The sequence below is a fragment of the Aquarana catesbeiana genome, linkage group LG02, assembly GCF_042186555.1.
Source record: "Aquarana catesbeiana isolate 2022-GZ linkage group LG02, ASM4218655v1, whole genome shotgun sequence".
Taxonomy (NCBI): domain Eukaryota; kingdom Metazoa; phylum Chordata; class Amphibia; order Anura; family Ranidae; genus Aquarana; species Aquarana catesbeiana.
In genome coordinates, this window is record NC_133325.1 from 362,479,795 (window position 1) to 362,498,250 (window position 18,456).

General features: G+C 41.1%; 1 protein-coding gene across 5 annotated transcripts in view; it reads left to right on the forward strand.

Annotated features, from left to right (window-relative positions):
* Window positions 1-4,527: 4,527 nt before the first annotated feature.
* PHKG1 (phosphorylase kinase catalytic subunit gamma 1) overlaps window positions 4,528-18,456 on the forward strand; it is a 41,199-nt gene continuing 27,270 nt past the window's right edge. The window contains exons 1-3 of one of the 5 annotated variants that reach the window (XM_073615065.1): window positions 4,528-4,635; window positions 14,091-14,205; window positions 15,914-16,089. In XM_073615065.1, the coding sequence (XP_073471166.1) occupies window positions 14,123-14,205; window positions 15,914-16,089 (259 nt within the window). In that variant the 5' untranslated portion in view covers window positions 4,528-4,635; window positions 14,091-14,122. Of the gene's footprint in view, window positions 4,646-4,688; window positions 4,948-5,923; window positions 6,071-8,304; window positions 8,510-14,090; window positions 14,206-15,913; window positions 16,090-18,456 lie in introns of those variants that run through there. The other 4 variants (XM_073615066.1, XM_073615064.1, XM_073615067.1 and 1 more) reach the window with 4 other exon arrangements.

The following is an 18,456-nucleotide window of genomic DNA, read 5'->3' on the forward strand; positions in this document are numbered from 1 at the left end:
GTGGTAACACACCTGGGTAGGCTCCCTTTGCATTCTCTGCGACCCAAGCCCACCCTATTTGGAAGCAATCAGTAACTTAAAAAAGAAAAACCTTGCCGCTGTAATTCATGCGCCCAGTGCCCTGAAAGGGGCCGGATGCATGAATAGGGAGTGGCCATGGATAGATTCATGCTATGCATGAATCTATCCATTGCATATAGGGGAATTGGCGTGGAGAGAGGGGGTTGCGCCCGGGCGCCCCTAATGGACAGGTCTGCCCCTGCTCAAGATTATCTAAGCAGCTAAGCTGTAAGCAGGTGCTTCCATGAGGTTCTAAAGAGGTAACTGTTTTTCTTTTGCTGTGTTCGTGCACCTCAATTATGTAGCTCAGTCAGGTGCAAATTGTTACAATGTTGTACTGTGTCCTCAAGTTGCCCTGCTAAGCTGGTGGTGTCTGAGAATGAAGGGTTAACGCTCTTCCTGCTCTTTTCTTCAAGGTAACCGTGCCTTGCATGTCATACCACATAAATAGGGCTAACTAACTAACAATAAAAGTGTAATATTCCTCTAAATTTTGTACCTGGGGGGTGTCTATAGTATGCCTGTAAAGGGGTGCATGTTTCCCGTATTTAGAACAGTCTGACAGCAAAATGACATTTGTAAAGGAAAAAAAGTAATTTAAAACTACTTGCAGCTATAATGAATTGTCGGTCCGACAATACACATAAAAGTTCAATAATAAAAACGGCATGGGATTTCCCCACAGGGGAACCCCGAACCAAAATTTTTTTAAAAAATGCGTGGGGGTCCCCCAAAAAATCCATACCAGACCCTTATCCGAGCACGCAAGCTGGCAGGCCGAAGGAAAAGAGGGGGGGCCCCCCTCCTCAACCGTACCAGCCCACATGCCCTCAACATTGGGAGGGTGCTTTGGGGTAGCCCCCAAAGCACCTTGTCCCCATGTTGATGGGGAGAAGGGCCTCATCCCCACAACTCTTGCCCGGTGGTTGTGGTGGTCTGCGGGCGAGGGGGCTTATCGGAATCTGGAAGCCCCCTTTAACAAGGGGACCCCCAGATCCCACCCCCCCTCTGTGTGAATTGGTAATGGGGTACAAATGTACCCCTACAATTTCACAAAAAAAGTGTCAAAAAGATTAAAACACACAAGAGACGGTTTTTGACAAGTCCTTTATTAATTTCTTCTTCTTTCATCTTTTCTCTTCTGATCTTCGGTGGTGTTCTTCCTCCATTTTCTTCTTCCCCATCTTCTTCCTCCGCTCTTCTTGTCCCGCATCTTCCTCCTGCTTCTTCTCCACTCCATCCGCACGATCCGCCTCAGTGGGAGTCTTCCGCCGTGTGACGCTTCGGTTCTTCTGACACTTCTTATATAACGGATGCACAGGGAGTTCCCTATGGCTTTCCCGTGTTGTCAGAGGGGGCGGGGTCACCCGTTTATGTAAGCGGGTGACCCCGCCCCCTCTGACAACACGGGGCATGCCATAGGGAAGTCACCGTGCGTCAGAGGAGGGCGGGGTCACCGGGTGGCCCCGCTCTCCGTTATATAAGAAGTGTTAGAAGAACCAAAGCGTCACACGGCGGAAGACTCCCATTGAGGCAGATCGTGCGGACGGAGCCAGAGAAGAAGCCGGAGGAAGATGCGGGACGAGAAGAGCGGGAGGAAGAAGAAGATGGAGAAGAAGAACACTGAAGGAAGACCAGATGGAAGAAGAAGAAATTAATAAAGGACTTGTCAAAAACCATCTCTTGCGTTTTTTAACCTCTTTGACACTTTTTTGTGAAATGTTAGGGGTACATTTGTACCCCATTACCAATTCAAACAGGTGGGGCAGGGATCTGGGGGTCCCCTTGTTAAAGGGGGCTTCCAGATTCCGATAAGCCCCCCCACCCGCAGACCCCCACAACCACCGGACAAGGGTTGTGGGCATGAGGCCCTTCTCCCCATCAACATGGGGACATGGTGCTTTGGGGGGCTACCCCAAAGCACCCTCCCAATGTTGAGGGCATGTGGCCTGGTACGGTTCAGGAGGGGGGGAGCTCTTTCATCCCCCCTCTTTTCCTGTGGCCTGCCAGGTTGCATGCTCTGAAAAGGGTCTGGTATGGATTTTTGGGGGGACCCCATGCCATTTTTTTTATTTTGGCGTGGGGTTCCCCTTAATATCCATACCAGACCTGAAGGGCCTGGTATGGAATTTAGGGGGACCCCCGTGCCATTTTTTAAAAATTTTGGCGCGGGGTTCCCCTTATAATCCATACCAGATCTGAAGGGCCTGGTATGGAATTTAGGGGGACCCCCATGCATTTTTTTTTTAAACTTTGGTTCCCCTGTGGAGAAATCCCATGCCGTTTTTATCAATGAACTTCTATGTGTATTGTCGGACTGACAATTCATGCTAGCTGCGAATAGTTTTAAATTACTTTTTTTCCTTTAGAAATGACATTTTGCTGTCAGACTTTTTTAAATACAGGAAACATGCGCCCCTTTACAGGCATACTATAGACACCCCCCAGGTACGAAATTTAAAGGAATATTTCACTTTTATTGTTTCACTTTAGGCTTTATTAAAATCACTGCTCCCTGAAAAAACGGCCGTTTTTAAAACTTTTTTTTGCATTGATACATGTCCCCTGGGGAAGGACCCCAAACACTTTTTATGACAATAACATGCATATAAGCCTTTAAAATTAGCACTTTTGATTTCTCCCATAGACTTTTAAAGGGGGTTCCGCAGCCCGAACATAAAGCCCATCCCTACCTAAGGATATGGATTACTGGAACCATGTCCTGTGGTCTGATGAGACCAAGATAAACTTATTTGGTTCAGATGGTGTCAAGCGTGTGAGGCGGCAACCTGGTGAGGAGTGCAAAAACAAGTGTGCCTTGCCTGCACTCAAACATGGTGGAGGGAGTGTCATGGTCTGGGGCTGCATGAATGCTGATTGTACTGGGGAGCTACAGTTCATTGAAGGAACCATGACTGCCAACATGTACTGTGACATACTGAAGCAGAGCATGATCACCTCCCTTCGGAGACTGGTCCGCAGGGCAGTATTGCAACATGATAATGACTCCAAACACACCTCCCAAACGACCACTGCCTTGCTAAAGAAGCTGAGGGTAAAGGTGATGGACTGGCCAAGCATGTCTCCAGACCTAAACCCTATTGAGCATCTGTGGAGCATCCTCAAACGAAAGGTGGAGGAGCGCAAGGTCTCTAACATCCACTGTTTCACTTTAAGCTTTAGTAAAATCACTGCTCCCGAAAAAACGTTTGATTTTAAAACTTTTTTTTGCACTGATACATGTCCCCTGGAGCAGGACCCAGGTCCCCAAACACTTTTTATGACAATAACTTGCATATAAGCCTTTAAAGAGCACTTTTGATTATTCAAGTTCGTGTCCCGTAGACTTTAACAGTGTTCGCGTGTTCAAACAAATTTTTTGCCTGTTTGCATGTTCTGGATGCAAACCGAACCGGGGGTGTGCTCGGCTCATCCCTATCCTTAGGCTGCTTGTCTTTAGAAAACTGTTTACGGGCTTTCTTGTGCATCATCTTTAGAAGAGGCTTCCTTCTGGGACGACAGCCATGCAGACCAATTTGATGCAGTGTGTGGTGTATGGTCTGAGCACTGACAGGCTGATCCCTCACACTTTCAACCTCTGCAGCAGAGCTGGCAGCACTCGTACGTCTAGTTTCCAAAGACAGCCTCTGGATATAATGCTGAGCACGTGCACTCAACTTCTTTGGTTGACCATGGCGAGGCCCGTTCTGAGTGGAACCTGTCCTGTTAAACCGCTGTATGGTTTTGGCCACCGTGTTGCGGCTCAGTTTCAGGGTCTTAGCAATCTTCTTATAGTCTAGGCCATCTTCATATAGAGCAACAATTCTTTTTTTGGGATCCTCAGAGAGTTCTTTGCCATGAGTTACCATGTTAAACTTCCAGTGACCAGTATGAGAGAGTGAGAGCGATAACACCAAATTTAACACACCTGCTCCCCATTCACACCTTGTAACACTAAATAGTCACATGACACCGGGGAGGGAGAATGGCTAATTGGGCCCAATTTAATAATTTGGACATTTTCACTTAGTGGTGTACTCACTTTTGTTACCAGCGGTTTAGACATTAGTGGCTGTGTGTTGAGTTATTTTGAGGGGACAGCAAATTCACACTGTTATACAAGCTGTACACTCACTACTTTACATTGTAGCAAAGTGTCATTTCTTCAGTGTTGTCACATGAAAAGATATAATAAAATATTTAAAAATTGCGAGGGGTGTACTCACTTTTGTGAGATACTGTACATGCCTGCATATTTCCTCTGCCTAGGGCTCACCATGATATCCCGAAATATAAAACTGTGGGCATTATAGATTAAAACTTCCCTTGTTCCTTGTAAAAACAATACTGTAACTTTAAAAACACCCATGGACTGTTTCTTCCTTCACCAGTTCAACAACACACAATACATAGGATTACTGTAGCATTCATACCGTGCCAGGATCTCAGTGGCACTCCCTGCTCATATTTACCAGCCAGGATATGTAGCCAATACAACTCCATAATAAAATGCTTTCAGTCTGGTAAATCCTGCACTGCAGACACTGCAAGGGAACACATAACCCTATAAAATCAGTAAGTCAAAGTATGTATTCTGGTCCTATTTAGACTAATATTCACCTTCCTTCAGGTCACACATGTTTCACTAAGTACATAACAGCTCAGTGGTAACAGCACATGTTGAGGCTTGGCTTTGCTGCTTTTATTCTGGGATGAATAGCAATGTATTTTTGGCAAGTCACTTGCTTAGATCTGCAGTGTACAGAACACAAGCTCAGGGGATGATCACTCTGCCAGGCTGCGTGTATGCAGGATTCTGGGATCCCTGCTGTTAGTATACATGGGAATACCATCAGGAGAACACTGTTGGGCCCAGCTTCATTAGAGGTAAGAGGAGTGTTATTATACTGAAAGCAGCTATTGTCTTTATAATCATATTTCAAGGTACGCAGACTCAGGAGAAAGATGATTCTTCTAGTGAGCATCAAATCTGTGCTATTTTCAATACTGCTATTGAAACTGCATTATGTCTTGACTTTGACAACTAACAGTTACATAGCTCTATACAAAAAAAGATATTCAATTTTTAAGTGTACTCCATATCAAGGACACATCTGTTCAAAGGGTCCTATTTTTTACAGGAATATTTGGAAAATTATGTAAGAGCTCTGTGTTTAATTTATTCTCATGCTTTTATCTTTACTGCCCTCAATCTAATGAAATGTCTATGGTTTTCTGCCATAGAACTACAATATAATGTATAAGCATGATGATGAAGTGATGAATATTTATGACACATAGATTTGGATTTTTAATTTATACCTTTGTTAATTATATAATGCAGGTTTGCTGGTCATCTACATAGCCATGTAAGATAAGCAAAAATGTTTCACAAATAAACAAGCAAAATGTTGCTGTATGATTTCTAATAGTATCCCAGGACAGCGAGCAGGACTATTTGATTAATCAACTGATGTTAGAGCTTCATCAATGGAAAGCAACAGAAATGTGTTGATCGTGCAAAATCCCTACTGTAGCACCCTCCAGTGTGTGCTAGATGTGAGGTTTTGTGTAGGTTTGTTAGTGTAGGAAAATTTAGTTTAGTTCAGGGCTGATTCTGACCTATAAATCTGGGTCAGGGTTCAGTGAGTCAGGGCTGGATGACTCATCCCCACAGCTTCTCTGGTGCCTCCCCCTGGTCTAGAAAGATGTAGAAACTTCTAGAGCTAGTGGGTGGAGGTTAGGAGGTGCTGTTTGGAATATTTATGAGGGTCTCAGCCAATCCCCAGTTAAGGGCTTGCAGGGGGCAAGGCTTACTTCATAAATAGGCATGGGCCATGCCAGCAGGGGCAGTCGGGTAGAAGATGGAGATATAGTGCTGTGGATACTGTCAATGGCCATCTGGGAGGGGGGGGTGACCTTGGGCAGGAGATTGGGGAGCTGGAACGATCCTGCCACAACACATGGAGGAAGCTCTTCCTGGAGGCGCAGGAGCAAGTGAGAGGACAGTGTGAGTAGAGCAGCACTACTGGGGACTAGCGAGGGGGGAGACTGCCACAGGTAGCCAGTTTTCCCTGAAGGCAGAGTTGTGCCAATTCTTCATCCCTTCCCTGGGAGATCTCCTGCAGAGTTAACCGGGTGGGCTGGTGTGAGTCAGTGTGGAGGAAAGTTAGCCTGGAGGGCTAGTGAAAGTGGCAGCTGCAGCCAGGTGGGTTGGTGTTGCCTGGAGAGGTGGTGCTGGGACCAGTAGCCACAGAAGGGAGACTGAAAGCTTGATCACTGTGTTCTGCTACAAAACAGGGTTTTGAGTTCCTGCCTGCAAAGGGCCATTGCTAAATCTGTATATACAAAAATCTGAAGAAATGGGAATCCCACCGAATACTAGTGTGTAGTACTCACCCTATATATACAGGGGGGGGGGTGTAATCAAAATATAATAGACAAGATTAAAAAACAAAAGATTCTACACACCCGTTTACATAATTTATTACATCTAAAAGTTATACAAAATTTTTCTAGCATAAACCCTATTGCTAAATCTGACTGTGCCTGTCAGATTCATTTACAGTGATCTAGTTGGAGTCTGCAAGCAAGTAAAGTGTAGGAGGAGTGTAAGCAGACTGTATATAGACTCTGTATAGGAAGATGTCGCCAATTTTTTTTTTTGCTGAAATCAGGTGGGGATCCCATTACCATCCATGTTTTTAACCCTTAATAAACCGCAAAAACAAAGTCACGGACTGTTCTCTGTCTGTAGGGTGCCTGTAAACATTTGGTGTGCCTGGCTGTGCAGGGTGGGGGATCCCAGTTCATCTGCGGCTCCTTAGGAGGTGCTTTACACTACTATAATCTAAGCTCAAGGCATATCTTTTACAAAAAAGCACAATATAACCCAGTTATGTATTTATTAAAAAAAAAAAAAATTATAGTACCATTACCTGAATCTGGCTTTATAATTCTCCTGTAATCCCCTGGACAGTAGCACACAGACTGGGAGGAATAGGCCAGCACTAGGAGTGGGGCAGCACAGTGGCTTAGTGTTTAGCACACTTGCTTTGCAGTACTGGGATGCTCAATTTGAATTCTGGCCAGAAAACTATCTGAATAGAGTTTGCTCCATGTTCTCCCTGTGCTCATGTGGGTTTTTATTCCACACTTGTAGACATGCTTGTAGGTTAACCTACAGACATGCTTGTAGGTTAATTGGCTTCTGTCTAAATAGGACCTTGTATGATATTTTACTGAGTGATTCCAAGATGGCTGCCTCACCAATCTGCCCTAAGAGCAGACAAGAGGGAGTGGAAGAAAAAAAATGGTGGGGGGGCAAAAGGGTGGGGAAACAAGAGATGCCTCCCCCTCCCCACACCCCCAATAGCTTTTTGGCACTTATGAGATAGCAGTGGAGACCAAAGTCTGAGAAGAAAGCTGCAAATTAACTTTTTATTTTAATAGGAAACCAAATTTAAAGTGAAATTCGTGCTTATACCTAGCTAGCCTTAAAACTGCCCCCCCCCCTTCTTCTAACACTAACTAGCCTGTGTAAGAAAGGTTCATATACTTACCTATTTTCAGGTTGCTTCTGATATACATATTTCTTACACAGGTTAGTTAGCATATGTGTTAGGAAGGGGACAGGACATATTTAAGGCTTGCTAGGTGTAAGCTGGAATTTCACTTTAAGAAGTTCACTAAGCATAACAAGGAAAGTGGCCGCTGGCTGTGGCTGGTGTGGTGAAGTAGAGCAGATTGTTGGCATAAATTGTAACCTTACTATGGATGATAGGTTTTGGGAGGCCTATGCAACTGGTAATAGCACATACATGTCTGAGAAGTGACATGAGGCGTTAGAATTACCATCAGGGGTGGCATGTCTGCCAAGTGCTGTTTGTGATCTCTAATGGGTTATTAAGGATCTCATTCAGCAGAGGTTTTTGGTTATATTCTCATTGCTCATGCTAGCTTATTATTAGCAAGGCCCATAAATGTATGCACAGTTCTCAAAAAGAAACCGCACTCATTCAAAATCCTTTTCAATGTCCGTTCAAAGAAAAAGTCAAAGTTGATGACGTTTGCTTGTAATGTTTGCCCTGCAAAAGAATTAAAAGGTGGGCACAGTTTAGCTTTATCCAAGTCAAATAATGCTGTATAATGGTGCTGTACGCTGTTGTGAGGAAGCAATTAGAGAGCCTTCCTTTATGGCTGTATTACCCTTAGTGTATTCTCATAGCGACAAGAATGATGTAACATCCTTTCAGGAAATGATTTATGTAATATAACAGATGCAAAAACAAGCTCAGTCATCTATAAGAACAGAAAATGGACACAATTATTTGAGCTTTTTTTTTCATGAATAATTTTAGTCATTTCACGAATTTAAATATAGCACTGCACTGGCAGGAAATTGTGTTCACTGTCCAACAAAAGGCAACAAATCAAAAAAAAAAAAACGGTAAGTCATTGATAGAGGCTTCTGATCTGGTCCTTCTCTGTGTAAATATTGTATTCTGTATTTGCATTCTTGATGCTGTTTTAGATGGAGGAAATGATGCAAAGGCTTTATTTCTGTCAGGATAGAAATATAGGAGTCGTCGCTGCTCATTTGTTTTGGAAGGTGCAGGATCTGGGTTCATCATTATCTTTTTTTTTTTTTTTACTACTTAGAAAATCTCTGGCCTCCAACATACCAGGTTTCCCTAAAAATTACTTGCTATGCGCTTAGGTCAGTGACTTACCACGTAGTAAAGGAAAGAGCTTTGCACTTTCGGACACAAGTCAACAATAGCAGCTCCCAAACTTCTCTACTAAAGCTGGCTACACACTATACAATTTTCTGCAGATTTTTTCCTTTAGATTTACTAAAACCATATAATATGAGGTCAATTCTAAACACATTCAATTTGTATGCAATCAGGCAGGCCCTTGCACTACATAGTTGAAGGTAAATCTAAAGGAAATCTAACAACAAAAGTTGTATAGTGTTTATCCAGCTTAAGACTTTATCATTCACAGGCAGATGTAATTTATTGTAATCACTAATATACAGTATATAGTAACACTGCACTACTATGTAACTATTTCAAATTTTAAAAAAAGAGCAAGGGGCAGGACTTTACATGAAGCACATGGAAGCAAATAAATGAATTGGGTAAAAGACAGCTTTTAATTGGTTCAAAATGTCATATTTACATATTTAATTTTAATGCATTTTGCTATATATCAATATTTTTATATTTCATTAGAACCTAATATTGCACAGTAATATACATTCCAACATGGAAATAACATATATTTACAGATACATGGAGTGATAAATGCTTATATTACACACATTACAGTTGATACCTATACAGATTAGTGACCCACTGAAGTGTCACTGAGTGGAGATGAAAAGCAAGGGAAATAAATCAAAAAGGAACATCCATACCAAGTTGATAATTATGTACACATGGTAGTTGTAAGCTCTACGCGTTTCGGGGGCCTTTTAGCCACTCGTCAGGAGCAAAACCGTAGTGATCATCTATAAATAGGGAAAACAGTCAAATTTAAATGATCTAAAGGGATTATGGGAACGAGTGGGCAAATGTAAGATATGAGGTACCCGCACATATATACATTTAGCCCATAAACTTACGTATACATCTGCGCAATGGTGGTGCAGCCATGAGAATCACAGACCAGCCAAAAACGTCCCCTCAGCTCCCGGATGGGAAATTTTTGGCTGGTCTGTGAATTCTCATGACTGCACCACCATTGCGCAGATGTATACGTAAGTTTACATCTGCCAAGAAGAAGCTTTCATACCAAGAAGAAGCTTTCTTCATCTTGGTATGTAACTATTTTTATTTACAAAAAATCCTTAAATATATGCTGCACCCAATAAAGCTAAACTTTAGAGAATTATATTTTTTTAAACTTGCATTGATCCAGCTTAGAGTACATCTAATTCCTCATATATTGCATTTGAAGGGATGCTGGGGATATGTAGAAAGTCTCTTGTGGGTGTTATTGTGATGTCATCCGCTCCTCCTCTCTGCCTTGATTTTATCTGATTGGATAAAATCAAAAAATGCCTTGTGTTCACTGAAAAAATACAAGCTATTCTTTGGTGGAGGTGCTCAATATGCAGGTGGCAAGTTTCTCCTGGAGTACCCAGAAGAGACCAGCACTAAATATACGCAAAACAGGCTACTGCAGTGAATTTCTGTATCCCCAGCGACCCTCTGGATGAAGAAATACAGTATCTCACAAAAGTGAGTACACCCCTTACATTTTTGTAAATATTTTATTATATCTTTTCATGTGACAACACTGAAGAAATTACACTTTGCTACAATGTAAAGTAGTGAGTGTACAGCTTGTATAACAGTGTAAATTTGCTGTCCCCTCAAAATAACTAAACACACAGCCATTAATGTCTAAACCGCTGGCAACTAAAGTGAGCAGGACTTCATCAAAGGCATCACCTAGCGCACATTAGATACATGAAATACAGACTATTATTTTAAGTTTTATTTTGATTATTTTATTACACAATGTTGTCATATACTCTGCCAATTATTATTATTATTTTTTTTTTTTGTACGACGTAATAAACAATGTCTATCATAATCTATTATAATCTTATAAATATCTATTATAATAAATATTATTATTATTACTATCATCATTATACAGGTTTTATATAGCGCCAACAGTAAATATTGTGCATAATCTACAAGTAACCATTTTAACAAGTAATGATGCTGAATTGGCACTTTTGTTAAAAAATGTGATGCACCATGTAAATGTACCATATAGCTAGCGTTTATATGTTTTTATTGTTCCCATGCCATATTGCAGTCAGTGGGGTTTTTCATGCAATAACATTTAAAGATGCATTGCAGGTATGGATATTTTATGCAGTTACATTGGTTCATCTTGGACTAATGTAACTGTGTATATACCAAACCTGGCCAATGCCCTTGGAAGCTGGAAATCACCAAGCAGACACCACTGCTCAGTGATCTCCATTTGCTTCTGGGTCCCGCGTCGAACGGCTGCCCTGCTGTATTCTGAACAGTGGAGGTTGGCACCATTCAGAGAATGTTTTGTCTTTCTAGAAAGAATGCAAGGCATTCTCCACCTCCTCCAATCAGAGAACACTTTGCATTCATTCAAAAAAGGCAAGGTATTCTCTGAATGGTGCCCGTGCTGAGCAGTATGGCATCAAACTCCTCTATGCCTGGAAGTACTGGATATTATCTTTTCCTATAGTGGATTAATGGAAAGGTGAGGGGAGTAAAAGGAAAGTATGTGGTGCTGGTGAATTAAAGCAAATATATTGCTTTGTCATGTGGATAAATCACAGGTTTGCTTTAAACTGCCTACAAACATAAGATAGGTGATCTGAGTATGATTCAACTGGAAAATGCTTGTTCACAAAAGAAGATCTTTCCACAGACACGCATGTTTTGATCAGCCAAACATACATATTTAGACCTGTTATTTGCCCATTCAAGACAAAGCAACAGATTTGCTCCCAACAAGAATTTAACAACAGACAGCGTTGCTCCAAATGCTTACTTCTCCTTGATCCTCCAACATGTATTGGGTGCCCACCCAACAGCACGTCCTCTCACAGCAAAACATGTATTTCTTACGAGCAGGGCCCTCTGGTTCCTCCTGTATTGAATTGTATTGTACCTGTACTGTCTGCCCTCATGTTGTAAAGCTCTGCGCAAAATGTTGGCGCTATATAAATCCTGAATAATAATTTCAGTAAAACAAATCCACGGTATGACATTCCCCCTGTTTTCCACCCTCAGGATTGCTGTGGATTCGTGTTACTGAACAAAATAGCTTTTAAATATTTCAATATCAATGTGGTGTTATGCTCTAGTGAATGATGGCTCATGACCATAAATAAAATGCTAAATAAAGTGTACATCCCATGTGCAAAATTTTATTTAAAAAAGCTGTTAAATATTGTGATGTCATCAGTGTGTGTCCCTTTCATTCCTCTTTGACATGTACAAAAATTTGTCACAGTTATTAACATTTGTTGTGTAGAGGTACATACGAATTGAGTGTCTACAACATTCTTTATAAATTCCAGACAATAAATCTGCTGATTCAGACATGCATTGTTATAAAGAGCGGTAAAACACAACTGTTGTGTGGCACATCATAGAAGAAAGCATAGCCTGCATATGTAGTAAGCCATTATGGTTGCCCCATGTACATATTGATATGATTCTTTTTATCAGAAAGACATGTATATGTAAATGTTTTTTACATGTATATCTAAAAAAAAAAGTTAATTCCTTTTAAATCCAGAATAACAACTTTAGATGCTACAGTGTGCTCAACACACAAGGAGCCATATTAATTGTACTGATGGCCATATCTAAAAGATGACAGTACTTTGGTTATTACCACATTAGTGATCCTTGAAACTGATAATTTATGCCTAAGAAAAGGTCCCCAAAATTTTCAGCTACAGAATATGTAAATGCACACTTTATCAACTTGGGAAAAGAGATGAGCTTGAACATGTTTGGGTGCCCTTCCGAACTGAACCCTCCAGGTAGCTATCACCTGTAATGGGTCAATCTTCTGCAGTGGGGACATTCCCTGGCCCGACAGCCACACGTATACAAGAAGCATGCATGCAGGGAATGCCCCCACTGCAGATGATTGGCCCATTACAGGTGACAGCTTCCTGGTGGGCCTAACCACATAGGTTCAGAAGAGCATCCAAATATGTTCAAACTTATCTCTACTGGGGAACATATGGGAGTGCAAGGAAGCTCTGATGTTACCACGAATTGTTGGATATTTGCCCAGTCATAACTGCCCAACATTTGAATAGTGCTGGAGGACTAAAAGCTGCTGCAGATACTGTATGCACATGCACCTTCATACCTTCATCAGCCGCTTTTTATTTATTTTTTTATAATGTGAGAAAGCTCAATTAGCAAAGCACTAACACAAGGACAAGGATTTTTATTTTAGCTATGTAACTGTAATTTTCAAATCTCATTGGACTCTGAATGACAGCTGAAAACAACTGTCACTTTTTTGAAAAATACCAATATGTATAACGGCGTTCTAGCTTTGTAAATTGAGTCACTTAAAATACTTAAACCAGCTGAGGGCTGCAGAGGATGAGTGAACCTCAAAAACCTTCTTCCCATCACTGTGTCACACATTGCATTAGTGATGAACTCACTAGACGTGTAACAGACATACCTAAAAAGCTTTTACTAAACATCTGATAGAAAGGTCATGAAGATACTACTTTGCTGTCACCCTGATCCTTGTGGGGAAGGGGGGTAACTCAACCACAGGAAAGTCTATCCTGACTTTACTTTGTCTTATATTGCATGGTGAACTCATCCTAGCTCATCCTAGTTCTATTCAGCGTACGTCATTCACATAAGATTGAGACAATTCGTCTCGAGATCTCCGCTCTACAGATATCTCCCTCACTTTACACTCCTTGTCCTCCTGCACAATCAATACTTCCCTCTTTTAACCCAGCTACTATAGAGGAAGTCACTAAACTTTTTTCTAACGCCCACCTAACCTCCTGCCCCATGGACCCTGTTCCTTCTTCAATTACTCCAGAGCTTCTCCCCTCCTTTGGAACTCCCTACCCCAATCTGTCCGACTGTCCTCTAATCTATCCATCTTTAGACGATCCCTGGAAACCCTTCTCTTTAAAGAAGCCTGTCCTGCTTCTAGCTAACACTGTTTTACTTCCAACATCAGCTCATCCCCCACAGCTATTACCTTTTGTATCAATTGACCCTTGCTTTTTAGATTGTAAGCTCTAATGAGCAGGGCCCTCTGATTCCTCTTGTACCAGATTGTAATGTAACTGTAATGTCTGCCTTTATTTTGTTAAGCGCTGCACAAACTGTTGGCGCGATATAAAACCTGTATAATAATAATAATGGTGCATAATGCAATGAAAGTATGAAAAGAACAGGTACATTTATATCTGATATTAAATATGACTGCAATAATTACACTTTTATCTGTTGCAGGTCCCTGAAGCAGCTTTCAAAGATAATATAAGATGACGCGTGAAGAGGAATTACCAGATTGGCAGACTTCTCAAGAGTTTTATGAGAAATATGAGCCCAAAGAGGTCTTGGGGAGGTAAAGTTAAATGATTTATATATGAAATGGCTATGTCTGGAATGTTTTATGCATTTCCTACTCTAGCCAGGATGAAAAAAAATGTTTTGGCTTTAGCTATACACTCTTTTGCCAAAAGTATTGGGATGCCTGCCTTAACACGCACATGAACTTTGATGGCATCCCAGTCTTTGTCCGTAGGGTTCAATATTGAGTTGGCCCACTCTTTGCAGCTATAACAGCTTCAGCTCTTCTGAGAAGGCTGTCCACAAGGTTTAGGAGTGTTTCTATGGGAATCTTTGACCATTCCTCCAGAAGCGCATTTGTGAGGTCAGGCACTGATGGTGAGGGGAAGGCCTGGCTCACAGTCTCCACTCTAATTCATCCCAAAGGTGTTTTATTAGGTTGAGCTCAGGACTCTGTGTAGGCCTTTCACGTTCCTCCACCCTAAACTCGCTCATCCACGTCTTTATGGACTTTGCTTTGTGCAGTGGTGCGCAGTCATGTTGGAACAGGATGGGGGCATCCCCAAACTGTTCCCACAGAGTTGGGAGCATGAAATTGTCCAAAATGTTTGGGAAGCTGATGCCTTAAGAGTTCCCTTCGCTGGAACTAAGAGGCCAAGCTCAGCCCTTGAAAAACAACCCCACACCATAATCCCCCCTCCACCAAATGATTTGGAGGGGTGGCCCAAAATTTTTGGCAGTATAGTGTGGATGAGCGAGTTTGGAGTGAAGGAACTTGACTGGCCTGCACAGAATACTGACATCAACTCGATAGAACACCTTTGGGATGAATTAGAGCAGAGACTGCAAGTCCAAATCCACATCAGTGCCTGACCTCACAAATGCGCTTCTGGAAGAATGGTCAAACATTCCTATAGACACACTCCTAAACCTTGTGTACAGCCTTCCCAGAAGAGTTAAAGCTCTTATAGCTGCAAAGGGTGGGACGACTCAATATTGAACCCTACGGATTAAGACTGGGATGCCATTAAAGGTCGTGTGTGTGTAAAGGCAGGCGTCCCAATACTTTTGGTAATATAGTGTACTGTAAGGTAAATTGCACTTATGTTTTGTCTTCAACATACCGTAATTGCTGTATTTTATGTATAGTATTAGCAGCTCACTGAGTGATTTCATTTGTAGTCTGATGTTGCTCTAAAAAAAAGGGACACGCTGCAACTATTTAGAGAGGCAAAACACTAATGCATGATGAAGCAGTTTCTGGAGCCAGATGCAGGGGTCAGAGCCAGTTCCCTGTAAATAAATCAGTGTGGCTTGTATAGAACACTGGTTTTGTCAAAATGCCACCGACATCAAGGTGCACTAAGCCAAAATTTCAAAGGGTAATGGGCTTCTTAAATTTCAAAACCTTATTGGATTTTGTTATTATGTAAATTGTTAGCAATAAAACAATATTAATATGACATTTCATTTTAGGGGTATTACACTTATATTTGATGAGAATTATCTATGTACTTTGTAAAGACTTCAGGAATGTTTCAGAAAGATATGAATTAATATTTTTCTTTTATATTAAGTAAGTGTAACCATGTAGCCTCAGATATCTGTGGTCATAGGTACCGTGTGGTAAAACTGGCTTCTGGAGGTATATAATAAAAAATCAAAAACAGCCACTTCTGATATATACTGTATATATTCCTTTTGCATTATACTGTATATTAGATGTAATGCTTTTTTTTACCACATTCCTGTACTTCCTACAGAGGAGTTAGCAGTGTGGTGCGGCGATGCATATTTAAGCCGACCAGAGAGGATTTTGCTGTAAAGATTATAGACATCACTGGAGACCACTTGACACAGCAAGAAATTGAAGATCTTCGAGAAGCTACTATTAAGGAAATTGAAATTTTGAAAAAAGTTTCAGACCACCCTTATGTCAGTGAGTATTGTAATATTTAATTGTAAAAATGCGTCTACTACAGGAACCAACAGTTCCTAATAACTATTAATAAGTTAGTATTCTTAGGGATTAACTTGATATTGCAAACATGAGCTTGAAATCCATGGGTATGAATGTAAGTTAGGGACCTTAGATTGTAAGCTCCTAGAGGGCAGGGACTAGGGATGACACAACTAATTGACATAATTGATTATGAAAATAGTTGTCAACTATTTTCATAATCAAGTAGTTGGTCAGTCGATTAAATGGCCTGCATACATTATGCATTATTTGTTTACCTATTGTTATATTTTTCTCACTGTAACTGCCTTTTACCCCACCTTGGATTTAAACCTTGAGTTATGTCTCGTACCGTTTTTTTCCACAGCCTGTCAGCTGATTTTCTGTTTATCCATGCTACTCAATAAAACCCTTTGTAAACGAAAATACAGTGCAACACACATACAGGTCAGTACATGTCAGTATACACAGTGCAGCAGACATACAGCTCAGTACACCATCCATACATGTCAGTAAGTGCCTGAGAACTTGTGAATGTGTGAGGAGCAATGTCTCATGGGACATGTAGTCCTGGGCAAGAGAAGGAACTGAGTGATTCTAAAGGCAGAAGTTTTTTTTTTTTAGGCTGGGTTCCCATATGAGCATGCTTCAGCTCACAGCAGGAGTCCGATGCAGCTCCGTTCACCGTTTCGGGTCCAATTTCAGCCTGAAATTTTTGCTGAATTCAGACCTGAAACAGACCAAAAGACGCACAGGGCTCCTGTGCAAATCGCACCAGAGCTGCTGCAGAGATGTGTGAACCTTTTCTATAGAGAGCTGGTCACAATCTCCTGCTGTGCGAATTGAGTGCGGGAAAACCCACATTCAATTCACACTAGTGTGAACCCAGCCTTACCTTGCTATAGGGGCACTCTATACTATAGTTTGCAGCTTGCTATGGGGGCACTCTGAAGGCAGGAAGGAGCCAGATGCCTCTGCGGGGTAACCCAGAAGAGGATAATCAGGGCTGTTCAGTGCAAAACCATTGCAGAGCAGGTAGCATGACAAGTTTGTTGTTTTTTAAAAAAAGAAATCCAATGTTTACAATCACTTTAAGGGCTCTGCGCAGGGAAGATCAGCACCTGAACCCAGAGAAGGTGGAGGCTGATAGACTGGAGGTAATAGAAGGCATTACAATTACATTTAAAGTAAAAGTTTACCAGTATTGTGCATTATATTTAAAATAATTATATCAATGAAAAAAGTCTCAGCCTTTGGTACTACTTTAATAGAAAAGATTTATGTTCCCCCTCCATCCTTCATGTAGCTTCATGTCTGACTCTCAGTTAAAATACCCTGTATATCCTGCTTCTGGGTATATTTATTATTATATGTATGATATAAGTTATTTATATATACTGTATATATTATTACTTTCATTGTTTCACAGTATAAATGAACCCCTTATGTTATTGATTGTCTGCTGTTTTAGTACTATAAAGGGCTATTTTTTTCTTTCAACCAGTTTCCTACCGCCGTATTGTAAAATGACGGCAGCAGGTAAACACACAGATCCACGTCCTGTCAGGGGAGAGGAGAACTGATCGTATGTTCCTTGTACAGAGGAACACCAATCGGTCTCCTCCCCTCATCAGTCCCCTCCCCCCACAGTTAGAATCACTCCCTAGGACACACATTTAACCCCTGCAGTGCCCCCTAGTGTTAACCCCTTCCCTGCCAGTCACATTTATACAGTAATCGCTTTATAAATGTGAATGGTCCCAAAATAGTGTAAAAAGTGTCCGATCTGTCCGCCACAATGTCACAGTCACGATAAAAATCACAGATCGCCTCCATTAGTAGTAAAAAAATAAATGCATAAATAATAAAAATGACAAATCTATCCCCTATATTGTAGGCGCTATAACTTTTGCGCAAATCAATCAATATACGCTTATTGGAATTTTTTTTTGTACCAAAAATATGTAGAAGAATACATATCGGACTAAACTGAGGGAAAAAAATGTTTTTTTTTTTTTCAAATTGGATATTTATTGTAGCAAAAAGTAATAGATATTGTGTTTTTTTTTTTTTCAAAATTGTCGCTCTTTTTTTGTTCATAGCACAAAAAATAAAAAACACAGAGGTGATCAAATACCACCAAAAGAAAGCTCTATTTGTGGGGAAAAAAACTATCAAAATTTAATTTGGGTACAACGTCGCATGACCGCGCAATTGTCATTCAAAATGTGACAGCGCTGAAAGCTGAAAATTGGCCCGGGCAGGAAGGGGGTGAAAATGCACTGTATTGAAGTGGTTAAACCATCATGACAGGTGATAAAAAAAAGCATGCTGCTGCTACTAAAT